This window comes from Natrix helvetica (assembly GCF_964273705.1).
Source record: "Natrix helvetica genome assembly, chromosome: Z".
In the NCBI taxonomy this organism is placed as follows: domain Eukaryota; kingdom Metazoa; phylum Chordata; class Lepidosauria; order Squamata; family Natricidae; genus Natrix; species Natrix helvetica.
In genome coordinates this window covers 59915802-59940258 of record NC_138554.1, presented here as the reverse complement: position 1 = coordinate 59940258, position 24457 = coordinate 59915802, and the positions used below count along the sequence as shown (strand labels likewise).

The 24457-nt window shown below is 43.0% G+C and overlaps 1 protein-coding gene across 3 annotated transcripts in view; it reads right to left on the bottom strand.

The window, feature by feature from the left end:
• The window catches only part of CENPC (centromere protein C), a 70573-nt gene extending 46116 nt beyond the window's left edge, over positions 1-24457 (bottom strand). For 2 of the 3 annotated variants that reach the window (XM_081932981.1, XM_081932982.1), the window contains exons 1-5: positions 24329-24457; positions 23425-23471; positions 12153-12217; positions 8660-8777; positions 6325-7362 (exon numbers count right to left, since the gene is read on the bottom strand). In XM_081932981.1, coding sequence (XP_081789107.1) covers positions 6325-7362; positions 8660-8777; positions 12153-12217; positions 23425-23471; positions 24329-24436 — 1376 coding nt within the window. In that variant the 5' untranslated portion in view covers positions 24437-24457. The remainder of the gene's footprint in view (positions 1-6324; positions 7363-8659; positions 8778-12152; positions 12218-23424; positions 23472-24328) is intronic. The other variant, XM_081932983.1, reaches the window with a different exon arrangement.

Below are 24457 nucleotides of genomic sequence, written 5' to 3'. Positions count from 1 at the left end.
ATCTCGCCCAGCGGCTTCATATATGCGTTGAACAGGAGAGGCGAAAGGGCCGACCCCTGCGGGACCCCACAAGTGAGGGGCCTTGGGGTCGACCTCTGCTCCCCTGCCAACACGCATTGCATCCAGTCGGAGAGGTAGGAGCAGAACCACCGCAAAACGGTGCCTCCTACCCCCAACCGCTCCAGACGGCGCAATAGGATACCATGGTCGATGGTATCGAAAGCCACCGAGAGGTCTAATAGGACAAGGACAGAGGAGCAACCCCTATCCTTTGCCCTCCAGAGATCATCCACCAACGCGACCAAGGCCGTCTCCGTGCTGTGTCCGGGCCGGAAGCCGGACTGGCGCGGGTCTAGATAATCAGATTCCTCCAGGTGACGCGGGAATTGCTGAGCCAGCACACTCTCAACAACCTGCAGGTATTCCCCGAATTCCTCTGCCCTGCCCTGCAAAGGGGGATCCCGCTGTCCCTGTGACAGGAGGGAGCGGGTCACCCGAAACAGGGCAGCAGGGCAGTTCTCTGCGGACGCAATAAGGGTGGCACAATATCGACGTTTGGCCACTCTTAATGCCACAAGGTAGGTCCTTGAGTAGGCTCTTACCTGTGTTCGGTCAGATTCGGAGCGGGAGGATCTCCACTTGCTCTCTAGGCGTCTCCTGTGGCGTTTCATCGCCCTTAGCTCCCCGTTAAACCAGGGAGCCCGGGTCGATCGTTGCCACCGGAGAGGCCGCAAAGGCGCAACCCGGTCTAAGGCCCCGGCAGCCGCATTATTCCATGCAGCTACCAGGTCCTCTGCCCGGGAGCGGGACAGGTCTGCAGGAGGTGGCCCAAGCTCCGCCTGGAACCTGTCTGGTTCCATCAGACGCCTGGGGCGGAACCATCTAGGACAATCTGGTTCTGCCTCCCCGTGGCGGGGGGTAGCGCCAGGGAAGTCCAGCTGGAGAAATGAGTGATCTGACCATGACAGGAGCGTGATGGCTAAATCCCCTATTCCCAGATCACTCGTCCACTGGTCGGAGACAAACACAAGGTCCAGTGTGTGGCCTCCCTCGTGTGTGGGGTCCTGAATTACTTGAGTCAGATCCATGGCTGTCATGGAAGCCATGAATTCCCGAGCTACCTCGGATGCTTCTCCCATCGACAGCAGGTTGAAGTCCCCCATCACTAATAGCTTGAGGGTCTCAACCGCCATCTCAGCGATCCGCTCGAGGAGTCCGGGCAGGGCCGTTGATGTATAGCGAGGAGCCAAGTATACTATCAACAGGCCCAACTGTCTCCCTGGGCCCCATCTCACGCCCAGAGACTCACACCCGGATATCTGCGACACAGTGAATTCTCTCAGCGCCAGATCCTCCCAAATAATCACCACTACCCCACCGCCCCTACCCTGGGCCCGTGGCTGGTGGAATACACGGTAACCTGGAGGGCACATTTCCCCGAGGGGCAGACCCCCCTCCGGGCCCAACCAGGTTTCCGTTATTCCTGCGAGGTCCGGCTCCCCCTCTGTGATCAAGTCACTGATGAGGGGGGCCTTGTTAACCACGGACCTCGTGTTACACAGCATCAGCCTAAGGCCCAGGCTGTCGATCCTGTCCACCTAGACTGCGGGGGTTGTGACCAGGCGTGTCCAGCAACCACGGTCTCCCAACCGACTACACGTTCTTCTAGTGTCCTCGCGCCCACCCCACCCTACGACCGTCGTTATTGCGGAGCCCCTTGTAGGAATGCTGTTTTCCCCCACCTCCCCCGCTCCACTCCCTTCTCTCCTGACCCCACCTGTTCGCCTGGCTATATCCACACCCCTGGGCTGTGCAACCCTCCCCCCCACCCTGGAACCCCTTAAAACCTTTAAAAAGCATTTCACTAAAAAAACCCTAATCCCCCGCTTCCTCCACCTCTCTGGGTTAATAAACCCTTCATCGAGGTGGGCCCTGGCAAGGGCAGGGGGGCATGCCTGCAAGAGAGGGGACCCGCGCAGTCGTAGAAGGTCAGACCTCGGGTAGATTATAATGTTGGTTTCAAGCCATGGCTGTGGCAGGGTTTCATTTGTAGCAGGGTGTCAAAGTTCAAGTCCAGGTTGTAAGTTGGAAATCAGAGCTCCTAAAAAGCAAGAGAGAGGGGAGAGGAAACAGACATCCACACGTTGGATGTCTGGCCCAGAGGCAATTCTTGGGGTGTAGGCGGAGATCACAGCTCAGCGGCGGGGGGGGGGGGCATAGGCAAAGTACCGAGGCCAGTTTCGTGGCCTGATCTTCTGGAGGCCGCCCGTGGCCCCTGGCTTCCTTCCTCGCTCCCGCGGCTCCTTTCCGACCCCCATCGGCCCCCCGATCAGGCAGCTCACCACGGCCGGAGAAAAGGAAAGAAAGCATGGCGCTTGAAGTCCCAGCGCCATTCCCGACGCCGACGCTGCCGTTGCCACCGCCGGTCGGGCCGTAGGGCCAGGTGTCGCCCCCCGAACGTCCAGGCGCTGTTCCCAAGCCGTTCTCCCGTCGAACCATCATTCTGCCGCCCTGGTAACCGCACAGACCTCCTCTCCATTATTCTGCTGCCGCGGCCTAGCCTCTGGGTTTGTTCTCGCCCCCGTCACCGGTGTGCTTCCCTCCTTCTCCCGTCCTCCTGGCTGTCTGGCCCCCCAGAGGGGGGCCGAGCTGTTCTTAACAGGAGCCAGGGTTACCGCTCAACAGTTCCAGGCCCCCAGAATGACAGGTGGGGGCCGAAAACACCCGCTACCCCCATCAGGGAGCCCCATCGTCCTAAGGAGCTCCGAGAAGGTCCGCCATTGCCCCAGGAAGCACCTCCTCCTCCCAATTAAGCTTGATTCAAAGCCTACTGCCCCGTGAAAAAAAGAGCAGCTCCACTCTCACACTGTTGCCCAAATGCTGCTCGGCCTGAAACATGAGGATCGTGGAAGAAAGCATTTTCAAGCCGAGCAATAGCAGCAGGGAGAGCACACACCTCCTGAGCTGCAGGAAGCGGCTGCCAGCAATGCCCTCAGGGCGAAGATGTTGTGAGCGGAGAAGGCTCAACCCCCTCAGGAGCCACCAAGTCCTTGCCGCCCCTCTGACACTCGTTAGGTTCATGTAGGAAGGCATTTTCAGGCGGCAGATCCCCTCCCCGATTCCAAAAATGGTGCGTGTGGAAGGCACTGCCACCTGAAAGCTCTTTCCTCCACGATCCTTACGTTTCAGGTGGCGAATCTGGCCAGGAGAAAAGAGAAGGTGCGTCTGCGGCGGGAGGAGGCTCAGTAGGTATCAGAGGGGTGGCAAGCACTTGGTGGCTCCTGAGGAGGCCTTCAAAAGGCTTTCAATGCAATTCCCTGGGCCCCTTTGGGAATCAGACTCCATGTGGAAGTGAGAATCACCGCCGTCTGGAACCACCCAAAAATTTGATGCACGGACCATGTGGGCGGGGCTACATTCGGAGTATAAGACACACCCAGGATTTGACCAGAAGTTCTCCAGCTGAACAGACATGGGGGGATGTGAGCTTCACATGTCTGACAAACCTATTCCATGATCCTTTTTGGATCAGAACCCCCCTGTAGGGGGGCGAAGAAGGGGCATCTCATCAGACCCAGAGGGAGGCAACATGTCCCCCGTAGGTCAGAGATTTGCCCTCTGAATTGAAGTAGGGGTGGCAGCATGGCAACATGGCTGCACTAGAAGCTGGCTTCCAGCCAAAGCAACTGAATTTGGATTTGAAATAGAAACCAAACATTCCGAGGGATTTACTTCGTCTGAACCTCTTCCAACTAATATATCTTAAGCAACACCAATTAATGAGAGATGAAATGCAACAAGGGAGAAAAATCAAGAAAAAAAATCTTCTTACTGATAACCTAATCTTGACTGTGCGGGAAGTTTAAATTAACCAACTGCCATAAATCAGAATTTGGAAAAGCAGGAGGCAAAGAGAAACATACCTGGCTTTTTGCAAGTTTGTTCCAATTAATATATATAACCAACCGGAGGTGGAAGGTAGCAAAGGAAAAAATAATAACAAAATCAAGAACTGGGAAACTACAAAGTTTTCTTCTTTTTTCTGCAAAAGATCAAGATGGCTCTAGCTTCTCTTCCATTTTTATATTAATTGGATTAGCTAAATTTAAGGTGGACCAGAACCCTGAAATAAGATCTGTATAAGTAACAGTAATTTTGGAACTAGATATAAGAACAAAAGACCAAGATGGCTCCCGTCGCTCTTCCCCACAGCAGCTGAAGTAGATAAATTTAAGGTGGACCAGAACTCTGAAAGAACTATATAACTAATTGTAACTTTGGAATTGGACATCATGGAAAGCTGGGAATTTGAAGAACTATGTGAAATTATAAAAAATATGCATAAATCGTTAAAATAAAGCCTAAATAGAATTCTGAACCCAGAGAAACAGGTATTTAAAGAAGAAGGGAAAGAAGAATGGGGGAAAGATAATGAAGGGGTAGAAACGGTGGGAAATAAAAAGCAGATATAAAACTCCATTGGGCTTGGCAGTAGTATAGGGAAAATGGTAAAGTGGGAATGTGTCCCAACAAAAGGGAATAAAAAGCAGACAAAAGAGATTTCGGAGGTTGACAATGGCATAAGGAAAATTGAAGTAGGAGGTTATGCCCCAACAAAGAGAAATATAAAAGATCCTTTTGACAGTGGAGTGGAGAAAATTGAAGAGGGTGGACGTGTCAAAACAAAGAAAAGGGAAAAGGCAGGAACAGAGAAGTGGAACAAAAGACTTACTAGGAAAAAATCAGACAACTAGAAATTGTTATAGGAAAATATAAAGCTACGATAAGGAGTTTATTCCTAAATATGACAATAAAATGGAGTTGCTGATTGAATACGATAATGGAAAGGTAATTAAATAAAGGTTAAAAATATGGAATATGGACAATTATGAAACTCAAAGTGAGATGTGTAGCACTTGTTATTCTATATAGTAGATTAAGGGAATTGTAATGAACATTGAAAAATAAGGATTGCCATTTATAGACAATTAAGGGTAATCTAATCCAAGATATGGAAAAATGGAGAGGGAACATGAAATATACTTACAATGGGAAACTATTGAGATTTAAAGACAGAATTACAAATTGGGGGCGTATAAGGATGTATAATTATATAAATATAATAATGAGAATAGCTGGGAATTGTAACCAGGTCTACATCTTGGCCAAAAATAGGCTGGGGGGGGGGGGGGGGTTTAAAGTACAATGACTATATATGTATACTTTTTTGTTTTGTTTTCTAAAAAAAAGGAGGAAGACATATGTCAAAATTAAATATGTATATTGAAAAGGAATTATAAACACCATCAACATAAAATGGAGCTCGCTCAGAAGCTGAAATACACCAAGTAAATGAGATGAAGAGTGTGAAGTAGAGGAGAGAGGTAAGAAGAGAGGGATAGGAGAGAGGGTTGGGGGGGAAGAGGAGGAGAGAAAGGAGGAGTGGAAAGAGGAGAGAGGAGGAGAGAGGAAGGGGAAGTAGAGAAGAGAAGGATGACAGAGGAAAGAAAGGAGGTAGGGAGGAGAGGAGAGAGGGAGAAGAAAGTGATGCATAAGGTACAAATATGGTGTATGGAGAGCAGAAAATTGTGTTTGGGAGTTGATGGTAAGGTGAATTGAGTAAATATTTAATAACACAATTTGATGTTGGCTATATAATAATATACATGTGATTATGTTATGAAAATGGAAAAATAAAAAACTTTTTATAAAAAAGACACACCCAGATTTTCACCCTCTTTTGGGGGGTAAAAAGGCGTGTCTTATACTCCAAAAAATACGGTAATGAGAAATTAATCAGTAGAACAACTTGCCTCCAGAAGTTGTGCGTGCTCTAACATTGGAGGTTTTTAAGAGATTGAACAAGTATTTGTCTGAAATAGTATTGGGTTTCCTGCTTGACAAGGTTGGATTAGAAGACCTCTGAGGTTCCTTTCAACTCTTATTATTTTTCCAAAACTTATTGTTTTTCAGGTAAATGTTATATATTCCATTTTTTGTTACCATTCTCCAACCATCTCTTATTTAATTTAGCTTATTTTAGCACTTTCTACAACTGTTGCAAAATACCTAAGGATTCCCAGGGATGAATACAAGCATATAAGTATTTTAAATAAGAGGACAAATGGCTTTAATTGGTATGTATACTCAGGGAATTAACAAAGCCCCATAGCAGTCTAAGAAGTCTGTACCTCAGAAGAGGTAAAAACAGTTGGGTTGAGTATTCATGTCTTTGCTCAAAGCTGATTAATAATCCCAATGTACAAAATTGCATTGCATTAAGAAATAGTAGCATTAAAACATACTTGTACAATCATAACTTACTGTGATAAAGATCTTTCATTGTTTTGTGGTGCTACTGAAATATTTGAATGTTTTTTTGCCACATGCTGCTCACAAGAATCTTCTTGATATAATACATTATTCTGAGGCTTTGGTGAAGAAGTCTCTCTTATTTTTTGAGGTGTTGCTCTTTTTAACTGATTTTTTAGCTTAAAAGGATGAAGATTCTTCTTTTTATCTAAGTGTTCCTCTCCATGAACATCTTCAAGGCTCTGCTTTGAAACCAATTGTCTGTTCTCCTTCCCCATAGGTCCAGCAGGGGATCTTTTCTTTTTCTTTTGAGTCCCTGATTTTTTTTTGGATGGTAACTGCTTTTTAACCTGTGTATTATGGCATGACTCCTGAGCTACAGAAATAAAGCTTGATATAGAATCTGAATAGTCAGAACAAACATCTGTATTCTTAGATTGTATGCAGTCCTTTGATGATAGAGCCAAGGCTGTGCACTCCTCTTGTTTTTCATATTGCACTTTTGTCAGTGTGGTCAATTTATTCCGTGATAAGCTTTGTTTTGTAATTTCTAGAGGTTGTATCTGGACTGATAACTTTTCATCTGATTCTAGTAAAGGTATACGGTCTTTTGCTTGCTTTCTACTTTTTGGGTAACTTGTGTTATGTATTTCTGCTGAATTTTTATAGTTAGTTTTAGAATGCATTTGCTTCCTTGTTTCTTGGGAGGTAACAAAAGGCATAACCAATTGTGATTTATTATTCTCCACAGCTATTACTTGTTTAATTCTTGAAGCATTTTGAAATCCATCAAAACATCTTTCACCAACATTACATAATGTTGTATTTATTTCCTGCAGTGGAGTTGGCATAACTGTTTTCTTTAACTCCCTCTTATTTATTTTTCTTTTATTATGCTGCTTAGCTTCCTGGTTTCCTTCAAATGAAGCAGATCTTGTCCTTTTCGGTGGTTTTTGTTTCTTTCCAGAAATTGAAAACCAAGATGCAGAAGACAAATATTCCTCTATTAAAAATTCACATTCCTCTTCTGGCTTTAGAGTAGCTGAACTTCTAGGGAAGAAAGACAGGCAAGTAGATTCTTAAATATCAGAGTCAGTTCAAAGAACTTCATATGAAAAATAAACTTCAGATATTTTATAAAAATATTTTCTGATAAAAACTAGTGCTAGTAATCATTTCTCTGTTTTATTATGTCACACAAACTTTAAACATGTTGACTTTAACCCAACAGTGTACCCAGAAAAATAGTCCTGAATATATATCTCTTACAGATCCACACAGAAAACTTTGTCTGGCTTCTTCAAAGTGCCAACAATCCCAAGCCTCTTATTCAGAAGTAAAATCATAGCCAAGACTTTCACCTACAAAGGAACTGCACACTGCGCATTCTCTGTACTTTCCAGGGAACAAAGTGATTGGTTTAAAACTGCAACAAACAAGTTCAACCGATTTTACACAATTCTGCAGTTTTCTCAAGTCAGCCACTTTAAATGTCACAGCAAAAATATGACTTTACTTGCTTTTAATTACAAATGCCAAAATCTTCTATACAAAACTACTCTTTAAATAATGGCATTCTTATTTCATTGTACTGTCAGAACACTTTCATGGCTTATAATGATAACATAGGTTATCCTTTTTATTTGTTTAGAGGCTGCTTCTTCAATACGTAACTCCTCCATTTCTTTTCCTGAAGAAAAGCCCTTAGACTTGCTAAACTTTTGGAATAAATAAAATCTCTCTTCATTAAAGCACAATCTGAATGGGAAGAGAATTAAACAATTCATTCAGGATTTTCTAAATGTTCTGTTTTAAATTTCCAACTCTTAAAGAAAAACTATGCACACAGAATTTTCTCAAATCTTTTGGGAAATGTACTAATTATCACCCACCTCCTATAACTTTGTAAGACACTTTGTGCGATAAAGGCAAGACCAGGGGTGAAATCCAGCAGGTTCTGACAGGTTCTGGAGAACCGGTAGCGGAAATTTTGAGTAGTCCGGACAATCGGCAAATGCCACCTCTGATGGCCCCAAAGAGGGGTGGGAATGGAGATTTTGCAGTTTCATTCCTCTGGAATGGGGTGGGAATTGAGATTTTGCAGTATCCTTCCCCTGCCACACCCACCAAGCCACACCCCACTCGCCATGCCACGCCCACAGAACCGGTAGTAAAAAAAAATTGAATTTCACCACTGGGCAAGACCCAAGCTCATCCTACATTAATTACCAAAACATAGGGGAAACCAATTAACCTTTCTCTCAGCAATTTATCATTTATCTACACTAACTTGGATAGGAATAAAATACTTTCATTAAATATTTTACAATTGTATGAAGTAATTTACTTTTCTGCACATGATTTCTCTCCTTCTTCTTCTCCTTCTTCTCCACTTTCTACTAGAAGGGCTGGTGAGCCTAACACCTCAAAATCATTTTCCTTAATTTCTTCTGATACCTTGCTTCCTATTTTATTGATAAGACAGAGAAAATACATGCAATATTATCATTCTTTTTGAGATAAGAAAAACAATTGTCTCCTGCTATTACCTTAAATTACAACTGACAAATTTATTGGAACATTTTTGTTAGGATAGATTTATTTTCTTATGATCTAACTTATGTATGACTTTCTTGCAATACATATGGAAACATAGCATCATAGGCTTCAAAGGGACCCTGGAGGTCTTCTAGTCCAACCCATTGCTCAAGGCAGGAGACTTATACCATCCCACAGAAATGACTGTCCAGTCTATTCTTGAAAATCTCCAGTGATAGAGCACCAACAATTTCTGAAGGCAAGGTATTCTATTGATTAATTGCCCTCATTAACAGAAAATTTCTCCTTACTTCTAGGTTGGACCTCATTTTAACAAGCTTCCACTATTACATCTTGTCCTAATTTTCCCCGTTACTTCTTGTCCTGCTCTCATGTGCTCTAGAGAATAAGTCAATCCACTCTTCTTGGTGATAGATGCTTAAGTACTAGAAGACAGCTATTATATCCCTCCTAATGATTTTCTAATAGCCTAGCTATATGGTACTTGTCTACTTATCATTCAGCCCAGGGATACATGGTCTGCCCTTTTGGAGATCTCCTGGAGGCAGCCATCATCTCCTGTGCACCCGCAATTCTTTAACACAGTCTGCAAAGTGTTAAGGTAGCAAAACAGAACAGTTTGTCCCACTCCCATGTGACAGTGACCCAGAAGCAACCAACATTTTGACCCAGAGGCAGGCATGGCAAAATGGCAGCTGCTTCCACCACATGTTCCAGGGATGAATCCCAGGCTTCCATTACAGTCATGCAGCCAAGGGATGCATATCCTGCTCTCCTTCGCCAACATGAGGTTCAGAGATCTTCAAAAGGTATGGAGGCGGCTGTAATGTCTGGTGGGGTGGGAGCAGTGGTGGGTTGCAGGCGGTACGCCCTGGTACGGGCATACCGGAGCCTGCCCGGAGCATCGGGTACCATTCCGGTACAGTGCTCGGAACGGCCCACCCACCCACCCGAACTCCTTACCTGTCCTTTAAGCCTTTGGCGCTTCTGCGCATGGCACATACGGCGCCTGCGCAACACTCCGCCGAGCAGCTGCAGCGCCATGGAGGCTTGTGGGGGCATCGCAGGCAAGTAATATGCATGCACGCAACGTGCGTGTGGGCACGTGTCATGCGCGCGTCCATGTGGGTGACACTGGGCCCATTCCAACCATACTGGTTGGAATGGGATCTGGAACCCACCACTGGGTGGGAGTTAAGCCTAAGGATTGAAGGCATCCAGTGGGAGCGGGAAAAAGCCTGTGGGACCTTGTAGGCAAAGGGAAAGGCCTCCTGGATGACCCCAAAATTGGGGTAGGGAGGCCTTTGGAAGGCAAGCCTGGGCTTGCACTAGGCTTCCAAGTTCTTCCTCAAACTCTAAGGTAGCCACTGTTCCGCTTAATAACTATCTATCTCCATATTGTGAGAACCAAGAAATATGGCCTATTGATCTATTAGATTCAATAAGTCCTATGGATGATGGAAGGCCCCAGAAGAAAGAGATACGAACTAAAGTTTTCAGCTAGGATTTCAAAATTTACCAGAAATATTTGTAATTCTGCTTAACTGTTGCTAACTGTGAAATATGCTTTTTTGCAAAATATGCACTTGTATGGGATCGTTTAAAACAGGAAGAATGAAATTGTTGAAAATGAGAAATTGAAAGTAATGCACACAGGTGTTCATGGATAGTGACAGTTAGTGAAGTTGGGAATCATGTATGTGGTTAGAAGAACAGTATAAAGGATAAGGGTTCAACATCAGCTCGGGGCTCTTTGATTTATAGCAGTCCTTGTAGGATTTGCTATTTCTCATTGGCCCACTGCATTAATATGTCAATGCATTGTATTATTGCTATTATATCTTTTATATCTAATCCTTTCTAATGTTCTAAATTATTAGAAACAATAAACCCCTGATCTTAAAGTAAGAATTATTGCTTGTGTTGTTGCCTTTGTTTTCTATTGGAATTTTCCTATGACAATATGAATTGATGGTATTCTCCCTATGTCAGCAACTCAAGAGGACATTTAAATATGTTCTAAAATGTTTGCTATAATGCCTTTTCAGATTTGGTCTAAAATAATCTTCCCATCCCATCTTCAACTTGTCTGATACTCTAATCTGTTTCCCAGTAGAGATAAGGTCTTCTACACCTTGTTTAGAGGTGGTAGCTGGATTTATTCAACACAATTAACCTTGTACCTAGGCTTAATAGAACACATTTGTTATGTTCACATATCTTGTTGCTATATCTAAACAAATAAAGCATATGATGGCTTAATAAGATGGTCTGATTCAAAATGTGTGCTAAGATAGTAGCAGGATACATACATCAAACTGAACAACAAACTACCTAACTGCATTTTTCCTAGAATAATGTGCAGAACATACATAGACAATTATTTTCTCATAATGAGAAATAGTATACAGTTTGCCTATAGTGTGAAGAAAATGATTGATAATTGCAAGTTATTCTTAATTAAAATGCTCATCTCACAGATAGTTTTGTAGTGCCAGAATTATGTTTAGCTGACATGTGTTGACAATAGATTCAATTAAACAACTTATTTGCCAATAATGCATGTTAAACAATAGCAAGACACAGAATTTTGTTTGTTTAATGAATTAAAAATATTATCCAGCCTATTTGATGGCAAAAGGAATGAAACAGGGATTAAAACCATCATTATTTCCACATTTTAAAATTTAAATCATATATATGATTTAAGAAGTTGTGAATGCCCCAACACTGGAAGTCTTTAAGAAGATGTTGGATAGTCATTTGTCTGAAACGGTATAGATATTGAAACCATTTTATGCCTTTTAAATGTGATTTGCTATAGATTGTAGATGTGGAATGTTTTTATATAGATTAACATTTTAGAGCTTTCTTTCTTTTTTCTCTGGTAACTGGATTGAAAACAGTGGTATTTACTTGATCTCTCTGTTAAAAATGGGCTGGGGAGGGGGGGGAAGGACGGCAAGAGGAGCCCCATCTCCCTCCACGTGTACCAATGAAAGGCAGTGGTAGCCCAGGTGCTTCCCTTCCGCCCTCTCTCTGGCACTGGAAGTAATTTAACAACACGTTTGTCAAAGGTCAGGTTGGCCATCGAGGGAGGCTCATCCTGCATGTGCAGCAGAGCTGGAGGGCCACTCCTCCCACAACAACCAACCTGACCCTGGGCGAACTGGTTGTTAAATTACTTGAATCCCACCACTGGTTAGGACCATAGTTCAGATGATTTTCTTAATAATCTTTTCATTTCATTAAAATACTTTATATTCATTCATTGAACTTACTTTCAAAACAGTCGTGAGTACATTCCACTACACTTTCTCCTTGTATATCAGTAGCATTTTGTTCACTGGAAAAAAAAATAAGTTAGACATTGGTAAAGTATTTATAATCTGCAAACTCTACCTTACTGGCAAAAATAAGTCAAACTATAATACAGCATTGCTGCAGATCAAGCCATCCTGGATAAATGGCTGTCCAGTTTCTTCTTGAAAACCTCCAGTGATGGAGCACTTTCAACTCTGAGAAGTTAAGTGCTCTCAATTTCTCCTTAGTTCCAGGTGGGATCTCTCTTAGAGAGCTTCCACCTATTGCTTCTTGTCCTACTCTCAGGTGTTTTGGAGAATAAGTCAACCCCCACATGTCTATGACTTTCCCTCAAGAACTGGAAGACAGTGATCATGTCACTCTAACTCTTCAATTCATTAGCCTAGATATACTTAGTTTCCTTAAATCATACAATTTAGCCTCCAGATGTCTTAGCATTTTTGTGGCATTCTTCTCTGCCCTCTTTCCAGGGCCTCAGCATCTTTTTTGTCTCTCCATGACCAGAATTGAATGCAGTAATCCAAGTGTGGCCTCACTTGTGCAATACAAAGTGGTATTATCACTTGTGATTTTGATGCTAACCCTGTGATATAGCCTAGGACTGCATTGGCCTTTTTGATAGCTGCAGCAAACAACTGGATCAGACTTAAGTGGTTGTCCATTAGGACACCTAGAGCCTCTCAAAGTTATTATTGCTGAGCCAGGAATTGCCTATTCTGTACCCATGCATTTGTTTTTTTCCTGCCAAAGCACAGGAACTTATTTTTCTCAACACTGAACTTCACCTTACTGGACAGACCCTGTTGCGCTAGTCTATCAAGATCATTATGAATAAGACAAACACACACACACACAACTTGTAATAATCTTGGTAAATTGGTGTGTGTGTGTGTGTGTGTGTGTGTGTGTTGTCAAAGCACCTGGTATACCCAAATATGGGAGGGAGCATACTGCTTCCCTTTTGCCTTTCAACCCCACTCCAGGAGCCTTCCAAGCAGAAAAACCATTTTTGTGTTGCATTTTTGCTGATAAATAAATAAATGGAGACTAGTATAGTATTGAAATAGATCTATACTAGTCTCCCTTCATTTATTTATCAGTAAAAATGCTGTGTGTGTGCATGCGCGCATGCATGGACATTTTTTCAACATTTGAGCTTTTCTGTGCACACAATCAAGTATATTTAATAAATCACAAATTTGGAGCGAAGCTTTAGTCATTTGAAATAGTTTTAAATAAAATTACATCATACCTTGGAGATATTGCAGATTCAGTTCCAGACAACCGTAACAAAATGAATATCACAATAAATCACATAAATCACACATTTCTTTTGTTTCCCAGTGCCTATAAAAGTTATATTTATACTATACTGTATGTGTAATTCTTTACTTATGAACACAATTGAGCCCAAGACAGAAAGACAGTAGATGAATTGTGCCTCAATTTATGACCTTTTCCCCACAATTTAAACCAATCATGCAGTTATTAAGTGAATCTGGCTTCTCCCATTGACTTTCCTTGTCAGAAACTGACTCATGTGATCCAGGACAGTACAACTGTCACAAATACATGCCAGTTGGCAAGCACCTATATTTTGATCACATGACCATGGGGATGCTGCTATGGTAGTAAATAGGAAAAGTGGGCATATAAGCCAATCTTTTTAAGTGCCATTGTAACTTCAGTCACTAAACAAATGGTTATAAATTGAGGATTACCTATAGCAGCGATGGCGAACCTTTTTTGGCTCGCATGCCATAAGTGGAGGGAGCGCAGGGGGGTAGTGTGCAGGCATGCCGCACCCGTAATGCAATGCACGACCCCCCCCCAGTGCGCATGCGCGCACTACAGGTGCGACCCCCCATCTTTTGCATGCTCTTTTTGCCCTCCCCAGGCTCCAGAGGCTTTATAGGAGCCTGGGGAGGGCGAAAACAGCCTCCCCCGCCCCCCGGAAGCCCTCAGAAGGCTTGAGGGACCTTCAGGACACTTCCCTGAAGACTCCGGAGCAGTCAAAATGACCCTCCGAGCAAACCGGAAGTGACTTCCAGTTTGCTCGGAGGGTCGTTTTGAACCAGAGGGTCGTTTTGATCACTCCAAAGGCTTGAGGGACCTTCAGGACTCTTCCCTGAAGCCTCCGGAGCAGTCAAAATGACCCTCCAAGCAAACCAGAAGCGAATTCCGGTTTGCTCGGAGGGTCATTTGAGCGCTCCAAAGGCTTGAGGGACCTTCAGGACGCTTCCCTGAAGCCTCCGGAGCAGTCAAAACGACCCTCCGAGCAAACCGGAAGTCCGTTCCCGAACTTCCGGTTTGCCCATAGGGCAGGTTTTTTGTGCTCCGGAGGCTTCAGGGAAGCTCATGAAGCCTCCGGAGGGCCTCCGGGGAGGCGGGGGAGGCTCTTTTTGCCCTCCCCAGGATCCTATAAAGCCTCTGGAGCCTGGGGAGGGCGAACAATGGCTTTTAAAAAGGGTGAATTCAGCTGGCCAGCACGCACCATGCGCGCTGGCCAGCTGACAGGGCAGTGCCTCGCATGCCCTGACAAATGGCTCTGCGTGCCATCTGTGACACGTGTGCCATAGGTTCGCCATCACTGACCTATAGTCTATTAAGTGTGCAATGGCATTATTTCTTAAAAAACAACATACATACATTAATTCAAAATACTTTATTGCTAAAACACTAATTATGATCTTATTAATAATAAAGAAAACATTTAAAATATTGTCAAACTTGAGAATTACCAAAATGTGACAGAGACATGAAATGAGTACATGCTGTTCGAAAAATGTTACTAACAGACTTGCTTGATGCAAACCTACAAACCTTGTAGCTACAAACCTTCAATTTGTTAATAAAAAAAACAAAAAAACAAAATGTGACATAGAGATCTACAAGGGGGGAAAATCTGTGAAGCAGAATAAAGCAAAATACAATAAAACAAGGCATCCTGTATATAAAGTTTGAACAAAAATTAGAATCTCCAAGAGGACAAGACATAGAGATAATCAACAAGATTAAAATAGTTAATCCATTTGCATGTTGAGAATAATTTTATCTTTATTTTTTTTAACCACTGATATTTACAGTTAGTCTTCGACATACAAATATGGGTCTGCTTAATGGCCATTTGAAGTTATGGCAATCTGAAAACTACTTATGACCCAGTCCTGAAGTTATGGTCACTAGAGCACCCCCATATTAATTCACCTTTACATCCAACAACAGGGATGCTCCGATGCCCCCACTCACTTTCCCACCCCTAATGGCTCTCTGCTGGCTTTAGACCTGATTCCCACCCTAACAAGCCCATACTCCTTCTCCTTTTCTTTTGAACAGTTCTGCAGCCTTCCATGGTGCTGGAATAAGTTGCTTTGTTGCTCAGCTGCATGGTACAATTCTGGAATAACTTGCGTAGGCAAGGGACAAATCACTCCATTTTTCCTGCTTAACAAGTGGCACAAGTTTAACAACTATCGCAACATGTGACTGTAATGGGTAGGCTTCTTTATGATCAACTACTTTTATATGTCACATATATTTATTTATTTATTTGTTTCGATTTATCAGTCGCCCCCTCTCTGCAAAGGGACTCGGGGCGACGTACAATTAAATAAAAAATACAAATGTGGCATGGAGGAGGTGGCATCAATATTTAACAGTCAAATACAAGAGAGAGCCACTAGGTTAAAATAAATAGCAATAAATTAAAACAGTTAAAACAATTTAAAAACCCCAAAATTTACGTTTAAAATATTAAAAATATTAAAATTGCCAGGGAGGTTAGAAGGTTCTAGTTAAGCCAGGCCGGCTAGTTGGAACAGGTGGGTCTTGAGTTTCGTGCGGAAGGAGCGGAGATCGGTCATTGTCCTGATATCTGGGGGGAGGTCATTCCAGAGGGCTGGGCGCATCACAGAGAAGGCCCTACTCCTGGGCGCCGCCCTCTGACACTGCCTGGTGGACAGCACCCGGAGGAGTCCCTCTCTGTGAGAGCGAATTGGTCACAGGGATGTATGGGGCAGGATGCGATCCCGCAAATAGCTAGGTCCTGTGCCATGGAGCGCTTTGAAGATGGTAACTAACACCTTGAAGCGCACCCGGTAGACCACAGGGAGCCAGTGCAGCTCGCGCAGGAGAGGTGTTATATGGGAGAACCTTGTTCTCCCCATGATTGCCCGCGCGGCCGCGTTCTGGACCAGTTGCAGTCTCCGGGTGCATCTCAAGGGGAGCCCCATGTAGAGAGCATTACAGTAGTCCAGGCGGGACGTCACCAGCGCGTGAGTGACTGTGCGGAGGGCATCCCGGTCCAATAGGGGGTGCAATTGACGCACCAGGCAAACCTGGTGGAACGCCCCCCTCGCCACGGCTGCCACATGGTCATCCATAAACAGCCGGGCGTCTAGGAGGACGCCCAAATTGCGCGCCCGCTCCACGGGGGCCAGTTGCTCGCCCCCAATGGCCAGCGATGGAATGCACTGGTTGAACCAGGAGGCCGGTAGCCACAGCCACTCCGTCTTGGAGGGGTTGAGTCTGAGTCTGTTGTCTCCCATCCAGACCCGTACGGCTTCCAAACACCGGGACATCACTTCAACGGCCTCGTTGGGGTGGTTTGGGGTGGAAATGTACAGCTGTGTATCATCAGCGTACAGATGGTATCCCACCCCAAAACCACGGATGATCTCGCCCAGCGGCTTCATGTATGTGTTGAACAGGAGAGGTGAGAGGACCGACCCCTGCGGCACCCAAGTGAGGGGCCTCAGGGTCGACCTCTGCTCCCCTGCCAACACACATTGCGTCCGGTCGGAGAGGTAGGAGCAGAACCACCGCAACACGGTGCCCCCTACCCCCAAACCCCCCAGCCGGCGCAGTAGGATACCATGGTCGATGGTATCAAAAGCCGCTGAGAGATCTAATAGGACCAGGATAGAGGAGCAACCCCTATCTCTGGCCCTCCAGAGGTCATCCACCAACGCGACCAAGGCCGTCTCCATGCTATGCCCGGGCTGGAAGCCGGACTGGCACGGGTCTAGATAATCAGATTCCTCCAGGTGACGTGGGAACTGCTGAGCCACCACACTCTCTACAACCTTCGTTAAAAAAGGAAGGTTGGAGACAGGACGATAATTTGCTAGCTCCATCGGGTCCAGGGAAGGCTTCTTGAGCAAGGGCCTCACAACCGCCTCTTTCAAGGCGGCTGGCAGGAACCCCTCACTCAATGAAGCATTCACAAGTCCCAATAGCCAGCCTCGTGTGACCTCCCAGGATGCCAGCACAAGCCAGGAGGGACACGGGTCCAATAAACATGTGGTGGCTCGCAGTCGCCCACGCAACCTGTCCAAATCCTATTTAAAATATAAATAAATATTTTATAAGAATCTTCTTTATTTCAAAAACAGCCTACTATTTATTGTGATGGAACTTACATTTTAAAATGCCCTATATTTCTTTTTTTGTTTGTTTTAGGATATTTGTTTTAGAATATTTGTTTTAGGAGTTTTAAACAAATCTAACTTAAGGAGAGAGCTACCAAAATATTTTCAGCACATCAATTGTCTCACTAGAGGCAAGAATACTCTAGACCAGTGATGGCGAACCTTTTTCGCCTCAGGTGCCAAAAGCATAAGCGTGCACGCTATAGAACACGTTTGCATGCCCTCCAATAACTTAATACCCCCCCTTGCGCATGCGCACATGACCTTGGGAGGGTTGAAGACAGGATGGGCTTTTCAAGGTAAGCTACATCTCTCCTTAGTTTATTTTGAGGTCCTGGAAGGAGAGCTAGGGATTTGGGGGGGGGGGCGCTACCTCGGAAGGCTTGAGCCCCTCTGCTTCTTGGGATAAATAATTAGGATGACTTGGAGATGGCCCCAATTCAGCCTATCAGCCTGAGAAATGCCCTGAAAGAGGCCAGCTGAATAAGGTGACTATTTCTATCCAAAACTCACAAGTTTCCAATGCTGAGGAGGGAGAAGCTGTAGTTCCAAGAATCTGCATGCAATATACACACGAGCGCATGCATGCGCGCGCACACACACACACACACACACTTATCTTTCAGTTTTAGCCAGCCCTCAGCAAAAAGAAAAAGGAAACAAAAACCCAGGGCAAGATCTCTTATAAAAAGCAGGAACCCCTGCCCAGCTCCATTCTACAAAGAGTTGGCTCTTTCAAAGTTTGGCTCTTTCCAACGAAAGAGTTTCCCAAGCATTCTAAAATGAAACCTGGACTCTGCCAAATGTCCCTGCTTTGCAAGCAGGAGAGAAAGGTGGGGAGGGAGGGAGGGAGGGAGGGAGGGAGGGAGGGAGGGAGGGAGAGAGCTCAAGAGTCAGCAAATGGCAAAATCACACCTACCTGTAACAATACCCGGGAACGTTTGGAGAAAACATCGCAGCCACAAATCAGACACACACACACACACACACACCCTTGCGTTTATCTTTCAGTTTTAGCCAGCCTAGCTAATCTTTATTCTCTCATATTCTTTTTAAAAAATTTTATTATTAATTTTTTAAAATAAAGTTTACAATTATCACCCCCCTTACCCTTCCCTCTTCCCACCCTTCCTCCCCCCGACCTCCCAGAGCAAAATACAGGGTATAAACATTTAGCAACCATACGCTAACATAAGCTAACTAATTTTAACATGTTACTATTCTTGTGCTTTAACTCCCCCTTTATTAAGCTAACATTGAATAAATTGTAACATTCCTTATGCCTTCATTCATAAGCTAACTGAAATTTTTTAGTCCGGTATTTGTTTTGAATATAGTCAATCCATCTTCTCCAGTCCAGCTTATACTTCTCATCTGAGTGGTCCTTCGGATACGCTGAAATTTTGGGCATCTCTGCTAAGTTTACTACTTTTAACGTCCATTCTTGGATAGTGGGCAACTCTTCCTTCTTCCAGTATTGCGCCACCAACAATCTTGCTGCCGTCGTTAGGTTCAAGATCAAATTAGTCTCTATAACAGTACAATCTGAAACTATGCCTAACAAAAAAAACTGGGGTGTGAACTTTATCCTCTTTTTCAAAATATTTTGAATAACCCACCATATTTTTATCCAAAGTGCTTTAACTTTTTTACAAGTCCACCAAATATGGTAGTACATGGCACCAACACAGTCACATCTCCAACATTTAGATTGTAGATTCGGATACATACAGGCTAGCCTTTTGGGATCTAAATGCCATCTGTACAGCATCTTGTAGAAATTATCTCTCAAGTTCTGAGCTTGTGTAAACTTTACATTTCTTACCCAAATCTCTTCCCATGTTTCCATCACTATTGGCTCTTCAAAGTTTTGTGCCCATTTTATCATACAATCTTTAACTAATTATGTTTCTGAGTCTATTTCTATCAATACATTATACAACCTTTTTATATGCATTTGACCCTGGTCCCTGATTTGTTTTATCAAGTTATCCTCATTTTGGGTAATACCGGATTTCTGGTCTTTCTTCCATCTAGCCTGTAACTGACCATACTGAAACCAGGTTTGAATTACCCTTTTGTCTCTTATTGCATTCAAAGATTTTAACTGTAGTGCACCTCTATCCATACTAAGGAGTTCTGCATATGTAGTTACATCTTGTTTTTGTTCTATACTTATGTTCTCTATAGCGTGTCTAGGCACCCCCCACATGGGTATCTTGTGACTTCCGGGTTGCTCGGAGGGTCGTTTTAAGCGCTCCGAAGGCATCAGGGAAGCCTCGGACGGTCCCTGAAGCCTTCGGAGCGCTTAAAACCACCCTCCGAGCAAACCGGAAGTGACTTCCGGGTTGCTCGGAGGGTGGTTTTTAAGCGCTCCGAAGGCATCAGGGAAGCCTCAGACGGTCCCTGAAGCCTTTGGAATGCTTACAACGATCCTCCAAGCTCGGAGGGTGGTTTTAAGCGTTCCGAAGGCTTCAAGGACGGTTCCTGAAGCCTCCGGGGGGGCGGGGGATGCTCTTTTCGCCCTCCCCAGGCTCCTATAAAGCCTCTGGAGCCTGGGGAAGGCGAAAAATAGCTTTTAAAAAGGTGAACTTAGCTGGCCAGCGCGCGCATGCGCGCTGGCCAGCTGACAGGGCAGCGCCTCGCGTGCCCTGACAAATGGCTCCGCGTGCCACTTGTGGCACGCGTGCCATAGATTCGCCATCACGGCTCTAGACCATTGCTAAACAACATTAAAATATGCTTATCAGTCTTTACCATGAGAGCTATGGGCAGGGTGGATTTGATTTAAATCAAGTCAAGGTGGATTTGATTTAAATCAATACAGCATAATGCTGTATATTCTGCAACATTGGGACTGTTGGTAAATCAACAGCAGGTCAGAAGTGTAGCAGAGATGACAGTTGCTTTTTAAAAATTATGATTTAAATTGAGTTGATTTAATCATGATCTCAATCGTAAAAAGGCTTGATTTAAATCAACTCAATTTAAATCATATTTTTTAAAAAGCAACTGTCATCTCTGCTAATCCTCTGACTTGCTGTTGATTTACCAACAGTCCCAATGTTGCAGAATATACAGCTTCATGCTACATAACTAAGTTCCATTTCATGCTGAATAAACTAAATTATTTATGTATCTTAAGTAGAAAAGTATCTTTAGATAGATTTTTACTCCAAAAGCATTTTGTTATAATAAATTTGATTTTTAAAAAATCTAATTTAAATTTTAAAAATTCAATTTAAAATTTAAAAATCATTGATTTTTATCCACCTTGGCTGTGGGTCACTCTGATCATTGCATGATTCACCTTGTACCTGCTTACAGACAAAGACTTAAAGCCATGAAACCAACAATTAAATCAGTGATGACTTGGACTGAGGAGGCAAAGCTAAAGCTACAAACCTGCCTTGACTGCACTGATTGGAATGTTTTTGAAAATACCTCTGCAGTCTTGGATGAACTCACTGATACTGTAACATCATATGTCAGTTTTTGTGAAGAGCTACATGTGCCAACCAGAAACCTGCAAATATACAGTAACAATAAACCTTGGTTCACAGCTAAACTTAAGCAGCTACATCGTACCAAAGAGGAAGCCCACAGAAAAGGCAATAGAATGCTGTACAATCAGGCCAGAAACATATTAAGAAGGGAGATCAGAGCAGCAGCGAAGCTACTCTGAAAAGCTAAGGAATCAGTTCTCGGCAAATAAACCAGCAAACATGTGGAAAACTCTTAAAAATAACACCGGTTGCAGCAAACCTCCTTCCCATGCTGAAGGAAATCAACAACTGACAGATGATCTGAATGTACTTTACTGCAGGTTTGAGAGAAAACTACTGCCACCCATCTCCACAATCCTCATCTCAGACACAACAACAGTCAAGCCTCCTACAACTGACCCCATCCCATTAGGCCCACTGCCTCTCGTGATTACAGAAAATGAGGTGCAAGGTCTATTTCACCTACAAAAGCCAGGAAAAACACCAGGCCCAGACAAGATAACTCCTTGCTTAAAAGCTTGTGTTGACCAATTAGCCCCTATCTTCACATGAATCTTTAATAAATCACTAGAAATGTGCTATGTTCCTTCTTGCTTCAAAGGTTCTACTATAATCCCAGTGCCGAAGAAACCCTCCATCAAGGAACTGAATGACTTCAGACCGGTTTCCTTAACATCTGTAGTTATTAAAATCTTTGAATGGCTAGTGCTGGCCCACATGAAAACCATCACGGATCCGCTGTTAAACCCCTTTCAATTTGCCTACCGAGTAAATAGATTGACAGATGATGCTGTTAATATGACTCTGCACTATATCCTTCAACATCTTGAATCTCCAGACTTATGCAAGGGTTCTCTTTGTAGACTTCAGCTCAGCATTCAATACCATCATTCCAGATATTCTTCTAACTAAACTAAATCAGCTAGCTGTACCTGACCATACTTGTAAATGGATCATAAGCTTCCTAACAGGCAGGAAGCAGCAGGTGAAGCTAGGCAAAATCAAATCAGATACCTGTACAATTAGTACAGGAGCCCCCAAGGGCTATGTACTCTCTTCACTTCTCTTCTCTCTTTACACCAATGACTGCATCTCAAAAGATCCCTCTGTTAAAGTACTTAAGTTTGCAGTGATACAACAGTGATTGGTCTCATTCGAGACAATGGTGAATCTGCAAACAGATGGAAGGTTAAACAATTAGCCTTGTGGTGCAACCAGAACAATCTTGAAGTAAACACACACAAAACCGTAGAAATGGTGGTAGATTTTAAGAGAAACCCTCCTATACTACCACTTCTTACAACACAGTATCAATAGTAGACACCTACAAGTTTCTAGGTTCTATCATAGCTCAACTTAAAATAGACACCTAACATCAAAAACATCATCACAAAAGCACAAGAATGTTCTTTCTGCGCCAACTCAGAAAGCTCAAACTGCCCAAGGAGCTGCTGATTCAGTTCTACAAAGGAATTATCGAGTCTGTCATCTTCACCTCTGTAACTGTATGGTTTGGCTCTGCAACCAAGCAAGACTGACACAGACTTCAACAGGATAATTAACAGGATAACGGCAGAAAAAATAATTGCTACCAAGTTGCCTTCCATTAAGGACCTAAATACTGCATGAGTCAAAAACAGGGCTGTGAAAATATCTATAGATCCCTCACATCCTGGTCATAATTTATTTCAACTTCTACCCTCAAAACAAAGCTACAGGGCACTGCATACCAGAACAACTAAACACAAGGACAGTTTTTTTCCCCAAATACCACCACTCTGCTAAACAACTAATTTCCACCACACTGTCAAATTATTTACTAAGACTGATTTACTATTATTCTTCTCAGCCTTCCTATTACCTATCTTCTCCCACTTATGACTATAACCATGTTACTTCTATCTTTACGAATAATATTGTTTATTTGCTTCCTAGTATGATTTGATTGCTTATTAGTAACCTATGACTATCACTAAGTGTTGTATCTTATGATTCTTGAATAATGTTTTTTTTTTCTTTTATGTACACTGAGAGCATATGCACCAAAAACAAATCCCTTGTGTGTTCAATCACACTTGGCCATAAAGAATTCTATTCAAGTCAAGTCAAGTCTAGTCTAGTCTATAGTTTAGAAATCTAGAAGTTTATCGAATCTAGAAGTTTATAAACATCTGAATATTTCTTTTCATTTTATCAACATAAAATGCTGCAATATATGATACATTGTCTCATATATTTTAGGAAACCTCGATTTTATCTATTTCAATATAGTTTAAGAAATAAACATTAGTTACCTTTCTGCGTTGAAGAATCGTGGCCTATATGCTGTCTTTAAATGATACTGTTAAAGAGAAAATATAATGCTTTTTGAAAAATAAATAAAAAGTTCAATTCACCACAATAGGATTATATATTAATCTAGATGACCACATATTACTTTCACATCAATTGTTGGGGAACTAGGAAGGAGCTTTCATTTTCTAGTGATAAGCTATTTGTACACAATTATTCTTATAACCTATATTGTTCAAATACTTGCCATAAATTTATGTTTATCCATCACCAACAAATATTACTAAATATAATTGAGGTTAGCTATTTTCCTTAGAAAGTGGTTTAGGGATTATGATTTTTTTTTTAAAAAAACCTCTTGTTTAGTCTTTTGTGGCAAAAACAGTGAACTGCCCTATGCCATCTTACACTACAAAATCATACACTTGCTCATCCCAATATGCTATCTTCTATTAACTCCATTCCATTATCTTTTACATTAGACAAGCACACAGTACTCATCCTTAAGAAAATTGTTCTGAAATGAAATTATTCTAAATATATTAGCAACCTTACAGTCTCATGCATTAAGAGACTCAAATTATATTGCTAAGCAATTACTTAATGTATTTATTTATTAAACAAAATTTTGTAGCCACCCAACTCACACATAAGTGACTCTTACAGAACTTAATGTAAAATATATCTTAATATAAAAATAAAAGTGTCACACCTGCTTTGTTGATAACCACTAACTATAAGCATTCTATTAAGTGTTTCCCCTTTCCCCTTTTCTGCAACAATAACGTATTGTGTAAAACTGTGCCCTTAAAATTATCTGCAATTTTTGAGGCAGATGTGATTCATCAAAGGTTGTATCAATATAAACGTCGAGGAAAACTAACGGGCCTTCCACATTACGCTTACCAGCCAATCCATAGCAATTTTCTTCAGTCTCGAAGAACGTTCTTTCTTTTCGTTTCGAAAACGGCGCGACGTATCTGAATGACGCGATTGCACCACAGGGGAGTCCATTGGTCAGATCTTTACTACGTC